The sequence below is a fragment of the Ixodes scapularis genome, unplaced genomic scaffold (genome assembly GCF_016920785.2).
Source record: "Ixodes scapularis isolate PalLabHiFi unplaced genomic scaffold, ASM1692078v2 PGA_scaffold6__148_contigs__length_123643588, whole genome shotgun sequence".
Lineage (NCBI taxonomy): Eukaryota > Metazoa > Arthropoda > Arachnida > Ixodida > Ixodidae > Ixodes > Ixodes scapularis.
In genome coordinates, this window is record NW_024609881.1 from 43,127,918 (window position 1) to 43,145,428 (window position 17,511).

The 17,511-nt window shown below is 43.6% G+C and overlaps 1 protein-coding gene across 1 annotated transcript in view; it reads left to right on the forward strand.

The window, feature by feature from the left end:
* The window catches only part of LOC8033073 (apical endosomal glycoprotein), a 142,165-nt gene that overhangs the window by 84,467 nt on the left and 40,187 nt on the right, over positions 1–17,511 (forward strand). Inside the window, exons 22-28 of the mRNA XM_040210497.1 lie at positions 1,748–1,906; positions 5,008–5,193; positions 8,964–9,059; positions 9,648–9,796; positions 13,030–13,114; positions 14,659–14,814; positions 16,621–16,877. Of these exons, the coding sequence (XP_040066431.1) occupies positions 1,748–1,906; positions 5,008–5,193; positions 8,964–9,059; positions 9,648–9,796; positions 13,030–13,114; positions 14,659–14,814; positions 16,621–16,877 (1,088 nt within the window). The remainder of the gene's footprint in view (positions 1–1,747; positions 1,907–5,007; positions 5,194–8,963; positions 9,060–9,647; positions 9,797–13,029; positions 13,115–14,658; positions 14,815–16,620; positions 16,878–17,511) is intronic.

The following is a 17,511-nucleotide window of genomic DNA, read 5'->3' on the forward strand; positions in this document are numbered from 1 at the left end:
CAGTTAAGGTATTCACCTTCATATTGCCTTCGGGTGTACACGCGTGGGCTTCTGGAAAATCGCCATAGAGGGCTTGGCTTGTAGACCATCCTAACCCCGAATAAGCAACAGGGTTCTCGAATTGACCTGAACGCATCATTTACAAATATAGCGCGTTCGCTACCAGGCATCGAACCCCGAGCCCTTTGCGTAGGATCAAAGGACGATCAGCTCTCAGTCACAGGCGCGCTTGGTCGGTGAATCGCGTGGCAGTATCATATCTTTGTACGCCGTAAGCAAATGTTAATATAAAAATAGTTTATTTCTTTGGGCCAATATCGGTGGAATCCTTCTTATTAATACCTTAATAGGAATGTTAGCTAAAAAAATTTCCTACTCGACCTAGGCCGCAATGTCAAAATATTTCGAATGCTTAACTAATATTGAAAAATGCCGAGACCACATAACTTGTTTTTAGAAATGTTCAGCTTCATTGCACGAGCCTTATTTAGTCTGCGAAATTCGCTAAAAGTTAGGTGTCCAAAAAAATAATACAGTCTGTATCAAACGCGCAAATTTATTCGTTCTTTCCGATTCAGCATTTTGCTAATCTGGCTGTTGACCTGATCCTTCACATTCTTGTATTAGCCTCTTCATTCGTTATTTTTGTGGAAACCAGTGTCATCGGGTGCGGCCGTAGACTACCATGACCTGCACTGTCAGTTTAGTCATTTCGCCGCCGACCATAATCCGACGCATCAAAGGTGTTCGTAAGAAACGTTCGCCAATTAGGCTCGAAATCTCTTAGTATTCATCAGGGATTAATGGTTCCAGTTTCATTGGTTGTGTGCTACAAGGTAAATACTTGTAATACCAAATTTTGCAAAAGCTAGATAAAGCAGAAAAACAGCAATGTGCACGTTTAAACCGAAATCAACCAAATCAAGGCAACCTAATGGCGGAGACTGCATTCAGCGCCCTCTATCCGCCGCTCAGGCAACTGCTGAGATGAAAAGGTCTATAACTTTAGCCGGGAAGCCTGAACTGGTCATAATTAACTGAAATTTACTGTTCCCTCTATGTCTAACAAGAAGATATCAAACCTGCCTTATACTTTGCGACACGCTTTTTTTTAATCCTATAGGCAAACAGACTTTTCTGTGAAAACAGTGCTGAAGCTCAAAAAAGGCTTTCTTGTGATGTCGATCGTTCTGACAGTGCTTCTTTTCCAGGCACCAATTAAAGTTATTTTGATATGCTGTAATTGAACGAGGTTTTCTTTAAAACAGAGATTACAGCGTTTGTTTTTTTATATTAAAATAAACTGCGGGTTTCGGAACGCTACGTTTCCACCCAACTGTAGCCCTAGTGGTCTCAAGAAAAGACTGAAGTTTCAGAGCGATCCTTTATCTTATTCAAAAGTTATAAGCCAGTTTCGGAACTTTTCGTTGGTGATTTGGTGTCTAACGAATCCCTCGAATATACGGGACCGAATAGGCACAAACCACCGAGGACGATCCCTATTCTCCGACTGAAAGTTTGCAAAATCAATTATAACTTTTCGAATGAGATATTTGTTTGTTCTTAAACTTTGGCACCTGGTTCAAACAGCTATAGGTACACCTGGATGATGACTGAGCGTTTTTCGGTACAGATATTTTTTTTTTTGTTAATAAAAATCCTGGACTTTAATATTTTGTTTTTGTTTTTCATTTGAGGATGGAGCATTATGTACTTACTCCTGGTCGTGTTGTTGTTCTTCTTCAAGGCATTCTTCCGGAAGCCCCTGTCATGCCCCCAACCACCGAGGCCCCTGCGTGCCCCGTGGGCCAGTTCACGTGCGTCACTTCCCGCCAATGCATCCCACAGGCCCAGGTCTGCGATTTCAAGAAGCACTGCGCGGACGGGTCGGACGAAAAAGATTGCGGTGAGCGGGTAATGGCAGACGCGCAAAGGCAACGAGCGTCGTGACGATGAACTTTTGCCGCTGCTTGACTGGGAATAAATCGGATCGTAGGACAGCGCGGGTCTCTGATTGGACACAAATCCCGGCCAAACGCTGCCGCATACACTCGGGTCCAATAAGAACACCGCTCTACCCTCTGGCAGGTGATGCAATGGCCTTGCCAGCTAGGTAGTTTATGTGTTGTTGTTTTTTCTGCCCCTTTCCTAGGTATTCTCAAGTCACACGCGTTTCGGTCCCAGCACAGAGACGGCCTTAAATGAACGAATTAATTTCGATTCCTCAACAAATAATCTCCCGAATTCGACGTCTGACAAACCGGAAACACAGTGTTGCTCTTATAATCTTAGAGTGGGTTACCCCCTTGAAATCACCCCATGTCATAGGGAGGAGCTGCTGTTCTCTTTACCTCCAGCGTGCGCTTACTGCCTTGGACAGTGCTTTGGCGTCTTGTACGATTCGAGCGCAAGCTCGCAGCCAAAGCACGGTAGAAGGCACGAAGAAAGCGCTGGAGACCGGCCGTCCGAAAGAGATGGCCAGCTGTTCTCATTTTTTCAGCGACTATAGTATGTTACAGGTTAAGAAAGGTTTTTGAGAGAAAGGAGGGCTCGGGGAGGAAGAAGCAAACGGAATGCTGGGGAGTAGACAAGCGAACCTCCTCCTCTCGCCGGCATTCTGTCTGCCTCCTCCTCCCCAGTTTTCCTTTCCATTGAAACATTTTCTTATCCTGTAACTGACTATATAGATAACAGGACCGTATAGACTATATAGACCAACACACTGTTTACAAACAAGCCCGCGTTTGCCCACACCAGGTGTGGGCACTGCGCAAGCGCATGAACCAGATTCGCGAGAGGTGAAGCTTCTGCGCATGCGCAGTGGCGACAACAGCGCCACCGCAGAGATGTGACGTCAAAGCCGCGTGTTGGTGTATAGATAACAGGACTATATAGATAACAGGACCGACTCTACGTCATTTTACGGAGGTCAGCGCAAGGAATTGAAAACATTCGGAAGTGAGAAACTCCAAGTGTGATATCGCGTTCTGTTTTTCTCAGGTGACACACATAAACATATCAGATGCCCTCGTAAAAAATAATGTATACTTGAACCCACCAGGCTGTGTTCTGCTTATTGTGTTTTCTTTTCAAAAAGATTATTTTGTTGTTTTATAAAATATACCATAATAAATTGTATTTCCGTGATATCGTAGATCCAAATACTGTTGCCCTACGAAAGCAGATCCTTGCATTTTGTAGGGTCAGACAAAACGAAGAAATATAGATACAAACAAATAAATACTCACTCGCAGTTGCCACCAATTACGATAGCCCGCCCCAGAAAGAAACATACCATTCACCCCCTTTTATGGTACATCAAGAATTGTGTGTCCTTTTAAAGTCTAATACCATGGCAGTGAACTGAAACCCCCGGTATTTTTTTCAGACGAACGCGGTGGCTGTGCTCGACTTGGCTATCTAGTAATCACGGCACATATTTACGTCATCGTGAATGAGTGAAGTTTGTTCGCTATAAAACATCTGACGTGATTATCCCTTTGTGCGAAATTTTTTACTAATATGTTCAAAGGTGAAAACGTTTAAGTCTGCATGCCTGTGACAAACCATTTAAGCTCTTTTTCTTTGTTTCTGCAGCAAAAAAAAAAAGTTTTTTTTTTCTGCAACAAAAAAAAATTTTTTTTTGCGAACATTGTTAATATGACTTACTGAAAAGGTCATTCATATAAAATTACCATAGTCAGGCTTTGCGCTACAATACCTCCCTTTTGTGCTGTGACGCTGTTCAAAATATTTCTCATTTTGTGTATCACGTGGAGCATGGCGTTGCCTAGTAATGAATGTTTAATTTTGGTGTGACGGTAAGCTTTAAGCCTGTCCCAAAATGTGGACCACGTTTTCACTATGTTTAAACCTCATCCAAACCCTTCAACAATAACTGAACCTTGACTCATCGAAATCAAATAAATTAAATGTGCCATGTTCTGCAGCTAAAGGGCGCGCCGAGCCGTTGTACCAACTACCCGAAACTTCCATTTTTCGATCACTTACTCCGAGCATATATTGGACTGGTTCGGCGTAAACATGGCCCGGCTCGTATCGCTTACGAGTGCATCGTTAGCAATCGGCGAAATTTCGGATCCAATCACAAACTTAGTGCCCAAGAAACGGCGACAAATTTTGTTCCCTGTTCAAGGTATAAAAAGAGCTTATAATACCCTAGTTACACGGGCGCTCTTAACTGCCATTGAGTCAACGAAACTTGACTCAATCGCGATCGGCCGGAGTTACACGGCGGCGCCAACTGTCATCGAGCCGCTAATGACAGTTGTGTTCAACGGAGGTCCCCTACCTCAGTTCAATTGAACGGACTTCGGAGCTAAAATGGCGCTTGTCCGCGGGACCGCTGCCGCCGATCATCGTTTGCGAGGCACTTACTGTTTCGGAATGCAAGGGGAGGTGTCTAGAAAGAATCGTAGCAGCAAAATATCTGGGAAGGAATAGGTTTAGGCACCCGAGCTGCCGCTAAAACGATCCCGGCTAGCCGGCAAGCCACCAAACAAGCGAAGATGGCGGCGGGACCGGTTGTATAAATGGACAAATAGTAATGGATGCACCCATCGTAGTGGGCGGTAGTTTGCGCCACCTATCCTAAGATATGCGCAACCTAGCCCTGATTCTGCTTCGGTAGCCGTGTAAACGCCGATAAAAAGTAACAAGGTAGTGAACATATTGTACGATATGCTTATAATAAATAAAGGGCGTGTCTCCGAGAAAATTACTTGAACAATTAGACTGATCACGTGGCACAAGAACTAGTTTCGCTTTAGCTTCAACTGGGTTCTAGAGAGCCGTCCAGCACCATCTCAGTTCACAGTTGAGTTCAATCACAGTTAGCGCCGATAATTGTGATTGACCTCAACGACAGTTCAAAGTGCCCGTGTAACTAGGGTATAAGACATTCAACGATCGCTTTCAGGAAGAGAACAACGCAGCAGTGCGTACATATTGAACTGCCTTCGTTAATGTGATGTTTGACATCGACAGGGCAATGTGACTTCTCGACGGACATGTGTGGCCTGATCACGGACGACCCCAACGGAAAATTCACATGGAAGCGAACCTTGGCTGCAGAGGTGAAGCAGAATCCGTCTCGCAACTATGGCCTGCCAACATCTGACAGGGAAAACAATCCACAGGGATCCTACGTCGCCTTTAGGCTCACTAATCCAGGTGACACCATTATTTGTTGTTTTGGCCGACTATAAATATTGCAAAACCTCACACTCTAAAAAAACATTTCAGTCTCTTTTTTTTTTTGTAAGGGTCACAAATAGTCAATCGCGACGATTTATAGATGAATTCCCGCGAGTGCCGAAGGTCTGAAAAGTTATATGAGTTTATGCAAAGACAATGAGCTGGTTTAACGTTATTCTGATCGTCCGTAAACATATCAATGTTTTTTCTTTTGTACTTGAATTCTGAGCGTCGTCAGTTGCTAGGATTTTGCGTTTGGTATGATTCGATTTCTTTGTATTCTGCATCAAGGTAAACTCATTGACGTTTTTAGAGCGCATGGTGCACGTCCGAATGTAGATCAAGGTTATTAAGTTAATAGCAACGCAATGATGATACGACTTTGCTGGCTTTCTCGTTTCGTGTTTTAAATGGTTAATGAAGCAAGAGTAAGCTCACTCAAGTTTTATTTTACGTCCCACTTTTTTTTTCGTCATCGTTTTCTGACTTAATTATGTTGTCACAACAAGATAAGTCTTTCTTCCAGGAGTGATAAACTTGATGGTAAACTTTTTCTTAGACAGAACAACAATGATTACAATTTCATTTCGCTGAAATAGCAGTTTGCACGGTAAAGATGTCGCTGGTCTGCCGCTGGCGTGGCCTAAGAAGAGGGGAGGAGCCTGGGAGAGGGGAGGGGGGGGGGGGCTATTCCGGAGCGCCAATGGCGAGGTGCGCGGAGGGGCGCGCGCCGGGAAGCAGGCACGGAGGCTGCGAGCTCCTATTTCAGTTGCTTTGTCGGAGTACAGATGGTGCTAGGAGCGCGCTGTCGCGTGGAGTGGGGAAGACGGGCGCACCAAGGACGCGGACACCTCTTTGGGTTGGTTTGTCAGAGTACAGATGGCGCTACGAGCGGCGCAGTGCGCTCGTGACGGTTGTGCGCCTTTGCGCTACGCGGTGAAACGGGCGCACTGTCGCACTAGCGACGCCGGCATGTTGTCGCAGCCCTGTCGTGACGGATCTTGCGGCGCGCCGCCGTGTTTCGCTTGCTTTTGACGGCTCTGCGCTCGGTCGCGCGTCGTCGCTCTCTCTGCGCGCTTATGGCGCTAGTCACGCGATGAACTTCGGGTCCCTTTCGTGCGCGCTTTTAAACTGCAGATGACGGGGCTCTGTTGCGCTTTTGAGTTTATACATTTGAACAGTGATTGCAGTGATGTCTTGTAAAATTTAATCGGAATATATAAAACCATCCCTGATTGATAGACAGTTTGACGTCTATTTTTAGGTTATTAATTGTCGTATCAATACCGCTTTTCTTCTAGCAGTCTTCTAGCTGAAAGGCTCAATATGAAAAAAAAAAGAAAACGCATTACGTATAGTGCTAGTACCTGATCCCCCCCCCCCCCCCCCCCCCTCACTAACGGAGATGAAAGCGGGGAACAGAAATAACTCTCCTATAGTAATAAAGTTATCATTCTTGCATGAAAAAGCAACGGTAGAAAATTGCGAAGGGAAATAAATTTCCTTATCACATATTTATGTTTTCTTTTCACATTTTTTTCGCTAGTTTCAATACGCATATTGTGATCCGAAATCGGAGCAAGCAAGCCCAGAGACACAACTACGCAAAGCAGCAGAGACTGCGTTAAGGAATTATACATATATCATTTTGGGACTCCACAATTAGCTCACATTTCTCACCTACCTTTTGCACCAATACATATTCGTACAGAGTAGAAACAGTGGGGAAATATATTTATCATGGTACCGTAATTGCGTTGTATAAGTCACGGTTTTCTTCCCAAACGTTTCGTCGGTGAAAGTTTTTTTTTGTAAGTATAGAAAACCTATATGTGCATTGCCATGAGGATCCTATTTATCGTCTGAAAAATTGGCGAGAAAATTTAAAATGGCTCCCGCTTTCGGATATATCGCGACCACAATGTGCAGTGGCAGACCTATCAATGTAGCGTCGCCACGCCGCAAATCTGAATATACCGGGTGTTCCTTCAAAGACTTCCAAACAACCCAAAAGCTACTGAGTTTGAAAAAAAAAAATTTCTCGGGAACAAAATTCCAGCGACGGCAGAAGCTAAGGGTTGAAATAAACATACTATTTATCAATTAAATAATCAGAAATATAATAATTAACTTTTTCTTCTTTTTTTTAATTAGGCCCTTTCTCGCGCCTGCTGCAAGAGCGGTATCTTTAGCTTACCTCCGCGCTCCCTACGAGCTTGATGTCGAGGTAAAATTGCCTGATTTATGGGCCTCGATGACTCTCATCACGTTCTCAATTAAACTCATCTATATTTCCACTAAACAAAAAAAAAATGTATTATTATAGTTTATGAAAAATGTTGCTATTTATATTATGTTTTTTTTTGGGTGTATTTACAAATTCTGATGTTTTGGAGTGGCTGTCAGTTTGTTTCCGAAAGAGTTTCTTTTTTGCTCAATTTCTCCTGTTATAAGAATTTACGAAAGTCTGCTCAAGGTATAAATTAAATTCGCCTACTTCAGAGGTGCAACGTTTAAACCAGAAAATAAGATAATTATTTCCATATCAGCAGATATGGCATCACAATTCATAAACCCCAATAAAAAAAATTAGTAAAGCCCATCATTAAAAATGTTCTGTCTTTTTTTAGTTGCATCATATATGTACTAACCCAAGGTGTCTTCATCGTGCATTTTTGTTTACTTGTTAGCCGACATACCCCTACCAACTTTGACCGCTTCGTTGTTACTTAAATCGAATAATATAGTATTCAATCATGGCAAAACATATCGATTACTGTAACAGTCATTACTGAACATTTTTATCTTTGTTGGACAAAGAATAAGCCAGCTAGCAAACTGCAGATTTAGTCATTTTTTGGAGACGAGAAAAAAGTAAGAACAGCTAAATATGCGTCAATATTTTTCTAATCAATAATAGCTAAAAACAAACAGGGCGTGCCCTGCTTACACATGCTGCTTCGCGATTGGTTCCTTGATGTTCTTATCAGTTAATACCGCACTCCCAATGGCAGCGGTCCGATGATAAGATGCGTGGCAATCGCGGTGCTCACCGTTTCTTACAATTCTCAGTGACTAGAGTTGAAAAAGATTTTTTCACAGAAGTCGCTTCCATTTCTTCGCTCGTCTCGCTTAAAAAAAAAAAAAAAAAAAAACATAAAAAAGGACGGCATTATTGTTTTTTATGTACTTCCTAATTTATTTTTCTACAAAAAACCAGCAGAAATTGCTGGTCAATTGTGTTGCATGTGAAACTTCTGGCGTTCACACTCTCGGCACTCTTCATTCGTTAGTTTAAAGACGGGAAAGCGCGTTACACTCGATAGCGATTCCGGGAAAGAGGTACCTGCGCTAACCCGGGTTTTAAAACCGTCATGGCAGGTGCGTCAAGTTGCTACCTGCCGGACGTGGAGCGCATGCCCCCGTGGGGCTTTTTCGCCAAATAACACCAGAAGTCACGGCGACGTGTCGTGACTTTACTGCGATGCCCTTTTTTCTCCATTCAAAATTAATCGATGTCGCGTCTCGCAGCCACACTTTTATCCAGGCTTTAGTTGTTGGCTTCGCGAAATGTCGAACGCCTTGCCAAAGAACGTTACACATTCAAATGTAGTTCCTCCATGGCTTTATGAGATCTTTTTGACGCACTACCTCGACAATGAGGCGTCCTAGCACTAAGGGCTATGTTTTAGTCTTGGCAGCCCAACCTTGTGTTCTAAACTAAACCTGCATGTGTTCTTTTGTAGACGTTCCAAGAACAGATGCCAACGCCCTGTTGACTCCTCCGTTGGGTCAAATGGCCCACGCATGCACCGTGAGCTTCTACGCCTTCCTCGCACATCGTAAGTTTTCACTCCAACGTGCAGGGCTTAAGCTTAATTATATTTCAAAAACAAAAACAAAAATGCTACGCTCGGCAAGAAGAGAGGCGCTAAGACTGTGTTAGGATTTGAACCCTGCGTTTCCTATAGATGTTCTCAAGTACGGCCGCAGGGCGCCGCCATCTTGCTTCTGGTGGGGATACATCGTCTAATAGTCAAGCATTGCTGAGGTGTCTCCACGGTTGTCAGACTGGCGGCCAAACAACAAATAGATACTGGATATATGCTAACGGCTGTACCGTTCATAATGGGAGGTGTTTGCGGCACTTAGCCCGATATTTTATTTCTATCCAAGGTGGTCAGACTAGTTTTTAAAACACGGCTATCTGCAAACGTTCAAATGGGAACCTATTTGGCTTGCGTGAAACTACCCAACACCTTGGAACATTTCATGTTTTAATACAAAACGCAACAACTTGTCATAACAAGTTGTCGTTATCAGTTTGTTCTGCTTGAGAGTAGTAGTGTGAAAATGTCTTTCTCTTGACTGCATGGTTCACTATAGAGGCTTGGCATTGACACTAAAGTATCTCACACCTCTTTTTTCAGCGAATTCTGCATTGTGGTTTGGTGTTCAGCGAAAAATAACGCCTAAGACTTCTAGGCGCAAACGATTCTTTCTGCTTACGAGCGCCGAGAGCAACCAGACATGGACCAAGGTGAATATTAAGGTCGGGAACTGGAATCCTGGAGCAAGAGTAAGTAACGCTTGCGTCTTTTAGTTTGCTTTGCGACATTGTTGTGTTGGAACGCGTCTATATCTGATGTTTTACCGAGTCCCCAAACGTGGTCCCTTGATGTCTGCCTCATGACGTCACAGAAGTGTCACGCTATTGTCTGCCACTCTCTTGCCGGTAGCACAACAATGGATGCGAATGCGGCAGATGCCCGTTACGCTGCAGGTCGCTCTTTAGCTCAGGCAACAGACCGATCTCTTCAGAGAGTTTGACGACGCCACCGCTGCCGCATTGCATGGAGGGAACTTTAGTCTTTCTGCACGTGCGACAACCCCGCTGGAGCTCTGCGCCTGCCGAGCATGAAACGGCACGAACCCTCGCATGCACGTCCGCCTGCCTTCTGTGAACTGAAGCTATGGCAGTGTCACACATGCGCCAGATGTTTAGTGAGATCGGGCTATTCATGGAAGCTTCAAAAGATAGCAGTTGAGACGCTGCGAGAACAACGACAATCGTGATCTCTCGGGCCCTTTGCCGGAACTTCAGTGACCAAGCACCAGCATCGCGACATCGAACCACACGACACTCCGGCTTCTGTGATGTCCTTTGATGCCACTTCCCGACCACAATTGAAGCAAGGTGCGGAATAGGACGCTGAACACGCCAGTCGCAAGAAGCCGATCTCACCACCTAGTTTAAGAACGTCACCGCTGTCGCCGTGCATCGTGGGAACTGTAGTCTATCTTGACGCTCGACAACCCAGGTGAAAGTCTGCACGATCAGAGCACGAGACCACTTGTCCTGTGGGCATCATGCAGGACAAGTGGTCCTGCGTGATGCCCACAGGCATCACGCAGGGCGCAGGGGCATCACGAGAACGCTTAGTGAGATCTGCTAATTCCGTTGCAGGCACCATAGCGACATCACCAAGGAGAGCACTGCTGCTTAGTGCACTCGCTCCAATACAATAATAGCTTGCTACTTAATTTATTTTGAAATAAAACAGAAGGCACGGGCAGAGCGGTAAACTAGGACCAAACGATTCAGTTAAAACAAACAAGCGTCTAAGCCCCTACCGACTTTTAGCAAAAAAGACGAGCACTTAGCTTACGCTTTTTTGTTTTTTTTTTGAGGGGGGAGAGGGGGGCAATTTTCGGCACTTAATATGGTGATCTTATTTCTGTATAAACTATCTGCGTTCGGTCTCATCCTGATAATAAAAATATACGCTAAAAGCACTACACCATAGGTTTAATTAAACAAAGACGAATTATAAAAATGTATACTAATATAGCGCAGGCGATTTCAGATAGCTGAATGGCACCTTGTAATCTGCACATTTTTTGCCGTTCATACTAAGCGCGCCAAATACGTGAAGCAAGATGTACAAAATACACGAATTAACTAAATGTGTATAGTTGGTGTTTTAATTGTGTGTTTCGCGTTTTTTTTTTATGTACTCTGCTGCTATTGTCGACCTACAATGATAGCTAAGATGAATACACTTAAAATATGTTTTATTATACCAATAGAAAACCCAAAAATGTTCCTCTCAATACATTTTTCTTATTCATTTTTTTTATTTTATCTTGAAAGCTAAAACCACATTTTTTGTGATATTGACTTTTCTTTTGGTCAGCTAAAGTTGAGGCTTGGGCGAGTTGGTACATACTTCGGAAATTAAAAACAGCGCGGAAAGACGAGGACCAGACAAAGAAGTGACACGGACGTAGCGCTGACTTACAACTGAGTTTATTGAACGCCAACTCGCAATATTTATTTGCAGTGTCACGAACAAAAGAACATAAAAAAAAAAAAAAAATTATGTTCTTTTGTTCGTGACACCGCAAATAAATATTGCGAGTTTGCGTTCAATAAACTCAGTTGTAAGTCAGCGCTACGTCCGTGTCACTTCTTTGTCTGGTCCTCGTCTTTCCGCGCTGTTTTTAATTTCCGAACTTTTGGTCAGGCTTTTAGTGCGTTTTAATCCTGGGTGGGAATCAAACAAGCAATCAATATATGCTTTTCGTGCCCCCGAACAGCCGGCAGGCCTAAAGTTGGGCGCACCTTCCTGTACATATAATCCGGTGTTCGATGCGTGTATGCAGTGTACAATATATCGCAAATGGTAACTATTTTGTAGGCTATGCACGCGATCTACAACGCAGCAAAGAGACATCGTTTTATTTTCACAACCCTAAAACGCAATTCCTAATTGAATTTTAATACTTTCGTTGATTTTATCACATGCTCAGGGCACATGTCAACATTGAGCCACTCAGGCTCAGAAGCGACAGAAAAATCCGGGGCATCTACAGAACGGTGGTGTTTAATGTTCACCGTTACGGCCCGCTGCAGTACAATAGCAGCTATAAAATCTGCATCCATATCGAATTTCAGAATACGTGGGAAATCATTTAAGGACTAGAAGACATACATACTAGAACACGCATACCCATAACGTAAAATCACGGCGCACTGACTGAGATTGATTAGTTTTTCATAGCCGCTCACGCAGAATAGCGATTACTAGCGCCGTGACCTGTACCTTTTGCCGCTTCCTGAATAGCCTGATTGGCTTGCGTCACCGGTTTCGCTTTGACCTAAGGTGAAATAAATTATAGTTGGCATAATTCACATATCTTCGGCCATAAGTTATTCATGACAGCATTAGTATATAAGTTACCTTCTCGTTTCACCCGTGTGTATTTATTGTTCAAATACATTTGAGGATCTTCAACACTATACATATAACACGTTACTAATGAACGCGGAAAAGCAACAGCAGCAGAGGGTTGAATTGCTGTGGTCACTGACAACTTATGAAACGTGCAGGGTGTGGTTTATTCATTTTTTTTTCATGCTCCCTTCTTTGTAATGCGACCATCGATGTTTTCGTCGGTTTATTTCGAAAATTCAGTGGTGCAGAAGGCAATATTATGCACGAAACTTTCCACGTCCTGCGTGGCAAGTTTTGTGACTAGCGGTGTTCTCAGTGATTACCGACGTTACATGAATGAGACTTCCTTGGGATGAAGAGTGTTACCCAAAACGTTTGACTTTTACTTTCTTGATTAAGACTATCATTCTGACCGATTTAGTAAACGTTACTAAGTCAATATTTTTCGTAATATGGTGAGCGCTTCTCGGTATCTGATGATTGATTTAAGCTAATCACCGCTGTATTCGGTTACCAGCTTGGCGTTTAATTGCTAAGTGTTCGCCCAATATCATCCCCTTTACTTATTTTTCAGTTCTACTTTATGACCAATCAAAACCACACCAGCATCGACGGTATTGCATACCGTGGGTGCCACCCGGACAGAGACAGTGACACATGTAAGTATCCGGGGGAGTGACGTCAAGGCTCACTAAATGGGCTGTTGTAAATGTACATTGCGGCCCACAATAAGGCTACGGCACGTAGATACACTAAGCCTTATTTTACTCACTAAATATGTTTTGCGCTGAAGGGTGTAAATCACCTTGTCCCTGGGCTATCGACCTAACGATGTTACATCAACGCCCCTAGCCTTCTAAGAGTGTTACAGCGACACATATCTATGGGCCGTTACAGCGAGAGCCTTAGGATGCTGGTGAACACCTTAAAAATGGGATTCTGATGATCTAAGCAGCCTCCTAGGGATAATATTGCAAATAAGCAGTTTACTGATATGCGCCACATAAAGTTCTTGCATCGAGAGAAATTTTAAATAGTGTTGATTAACGCTGAAGTCTAGAATAGTTGGTGTTTGAACATAATAAGAACATAACAGTGCGATATCCTGTCAGTTACCTTTTGCTTTGTCCACATCGTCGCGCTCTTTTGCTTTTGTTATCTACAAACACAGACGCAATTAATCACACACGAGAAAGGAATCACGACCTTGATGATAGCTTCACCACCTTATATGCTCGACATTTCAGACACTCATTGGCAAGTTACCGCCTCCTAACGTACGACGGTTACAAGTTCATTGCATTGTTCTCTTCGATATACATGCAAAGCTTTGCACACACTATAAGATCAAGGAATTTAACTGCGAGTAGAACAAACTTTTGCAGGCAATCAATAATCAGAATAGTCGCTGAAACAACCTTCGCAAAAGCTGTCGAAGCGAATGTCAGTGCAACTAACATCCCTCGAAGGAGTTAATTGGCTTACGTTCTCATTAGTACCTTTTACCTACTTTATTTTACACCGTTCAAAAATGAAGGGTTGTCTCTTTGACAAAACCCTATTTTACAATTAAAAAGTTGTATAATTCGAAATAAAGGGTTCTGAATTGGTGTAGCCATGCACTCCGAAAAAATGTGAATCATCCGCTTTTCCGCAAAGCACTTCTGAGAGCCACAGAGAAAGATAGAGAAATGTCGAGGCTAAAAAAAAAAAAAAAGATATTCATCACACTCAGTGCCACATCGCAGACTGTTTTTTTTTCTGTTTTAATTTAAAAAACTATTTTCTACGGATAATTCAACTAATGCAAATGTGAAGGTAAGGTGGACAAGAATGACTATAATACATTCTGGAGAAGGGGGACAAAGGACAAACAACAAATCTCCGAACATAAATAGGTGACTGGTGCGCGAACGAAAAAAATCCGCCTGATCAGGGTATCGAACCAGGGACCTCTCAATTTCCAGTAGAGATCTCTACAAGCTGAGCTAAACAGGTGGATTTTCACCATTTTCTGCCTATTCTGTAGATTGTAGGGTTTGGCACTCCCAGCTTTTTGCAAGGAAAGCAGACGCTTCAAATTTCTCATAGCGTGATAGCAAGGATTTTCAACGCCCTTTTTACGTCATTAAAGGTGTAAGCTGTCTTAGAGTGTAGAGTCGGTCTTCTTAACCTCGGTGCATCTCCCTTCCCTTTCAAACAGACAAGGACGAGTTATGGCTGAGCTGCGAATTCTCGTATGACGATACGTGTGGTTGGTTCCCGGAGAACCTGGATGACGAGCTGGACTGGACGAAGTACGCTGGAGGCGTGGTTACTCGCCCCTGGCAACCCCCGGCTGATGATGTGGGACATTCGGGTGAGCTCTTGGTTTGGAAAGCTTCAAGATTTTTTTCGATTCAAGGTTTACTTGAATGGGGTCGAATACCTCAATTCAGCGACGACTTGAAGCAATACCTGTGCGCGATCGAATGCGGCTCCCTACTTTAACGCCTCATACCGTCTAGATGATGAACATAAAGTTGAAGTTGAAGCTGAATTATCATAATATTTTGCACAGTACCAAATTTGAAAACCTCTCAGGTTTTACTGCTATCATCAGTGACCCGAGTCAGCTCCAATATCACTGTGCACTCATCTGTTGATCCTAAACTCCTTCGATTCATCGTTTTCTAAACATATTATAAAGGTTGTTCATATGTTCCGATTATAATGCCTATTTTCAATTCCGCTAAAATTAGCAGATTGACAACCTGTTACATTCAGCGGGGATATTTAAACCACATATTACAGACCAAGGCTGGCTTTAGCGGGGAAGCACTTGCCCAAAAATGCATTTGATTTTGTGTAATTAATGTTATTAATTGTGCAAATAAGTGTTAAAACTCTCCAAACTTGACGTTCGCTGCAGCATGTTCTGATACGCAGCTGAACATGTGTATTGTAATATTGATTTTTATATACCCCGAAGAAATGACAAGGCTAAACGTCCTACTTCCCTTCGGCCGAAAGCCCCCTAAAACCGTGCTGTACTTGCGACAGCTTTTCCACGTTTTCAAACATAAAGGTCCTCCTGGCGGATGTTTGCAACTGCAGCAAACTATAGGGGTCGCGCTCGTCAGGCAAAATGGCGGACGAAAGGAGGTCGTTTTCGTCGTCCAGCACGCGGACCACCATAAATTCCTTGCACTGCAGCATAAAAGTAATGTTACATATGAATGCAAACCGATTTTTTAAGGTAGAAACCTTCTAGTCAATGCGTAGGAATGACATGGCGGAAGCATAAAAATAATTACTAGAAAAGATGTTTGTTTCTATGCTGCCTACGAGAACCAAGTAGTAATATCAGACGACAGAGGCGAAACGACCTCCCCTCTTGAGCTTCTCGGCGTTGCCGCTACGCGGCGTCGATTTCTCTCGAGTCGCCAATAGGCGCCATGCGTTGCCTACTGAGCACGACTGGCTCTTACGATTCTGAGTATCAGTTAGCCACTGAGTTTCGGCTGTGATTAGCCAACTCTAGTTTCTGTCACCACGTTGCAACCGAATACGCTGCATGTGCATTTAGTAGGCCGGTTCTCTCAAAACGTGCTTTTAAAGCGGTTAGGTGGATCCCTGCACGGGCCTCGCGTGCACGTGTTGGTGCTAGTCGCAAGGTTATAAATGCCGTGGGAAACAGTGTGTTTAACGGAGGGCTACTGTTGCCTTGACGTCATTGCGCTATGGACCAATAACATAACGCAACGCGGAGGGGGCGAGAGAAATTAAGCAGGACGATAGCACCACTTCTCTTTCCCCCTCACCTCCGCTGTATACGAGCGGGGTCTGCGTAGTGGGTCAAAAATTGCGTATTAGTGCAATAATATAGCAGTAATTTCAAAATTAGAATTCTAGGCAGGGCAGAAACTAAGAGAAAATGATACAATACCCCTGAAGAAGAGGAGCATTGTCCCCCATGAAGAGAAGTCCTACATATATTTCCGATTCCTTTGCCACGTGTAACGGATTTGACGGATTGACTTTTCTGGACAATTTTTGTCTTGGCACAAAAGCCGCTTTACTTTTTGTCCTTATTGTCCTCGTACACAGTGTAAAATTCGTCTATGTACCTGTTATTTTCTGTCTCTCCTTAATTATCGCTCCTGCCGTCTACATCTACTTTCAGGCCCGTACATGTTCATCAGCAACCCTTGGACAGTGGAAGCCAGTGGACACTTGGTATCCAAGAAAGTGGAAGCATCAGGCCCCCACGGCCGCTGCTTCTCCTTTTGGTACAACATGAGGCACCCCAACAGCGGAACCCTGAACCTCTACCTTCGCACGGCGGACAACTCCACCGATCTAATCTGGACCCGGAGTGGACCACAGGGAAGAGCATGGCTCAGGGGATACGCCGACACCATTTCTGACACACTGGGAAACGTGAGTATTTTTTGTGGTGTTAAAAGATGCCGAAATTTCCTTTAATGGGCGTATAGTTACGAAAGAAATACCAGACGCACAGCGTATTATCTTGCGGCGTTTTGCTTCGTGATCTGTTGCTCGGCGTTGCTACACTCTAAAGAATAGCGGGTGTAGTACTTACACCTCTAGTACCATATAGAACACCTTAAACTACGGTACAGTTAGACGCTCAGTCCAGTGGCGTCGAACTGACGCTAACAACCTTTACAAGCAGCTTGATAGCTCTGTGATATAACTTACTAAATAAATATCGCATTTGCGTATCAAAAAGCACACGCAAAAAAATGCCAAGCTTTTTCAGCAGGTGCAACAAAACCGGGAGTGTTTTATGTAGTCGTTAATGCGTCCGTTAGGTATCTTATCGACTTGTATCACTCGTCTATCAAGTCGCTCGTGAGAGTTGGTATGGCCTGTTCGACGTCAGTAGATTGAATGTCCAACAGTAGTTTTTTGGGGTGTTATCTATGGGGCATGGAGTGTAAGTACTACAACCATTATTTCTGAGAGTGTATCGGCTAAAGTCTGGTTCACACACTTGCACTGTACGACAACGAAAAGAGTTACAAGTTTTTTTTTATAAACCACTATTTTT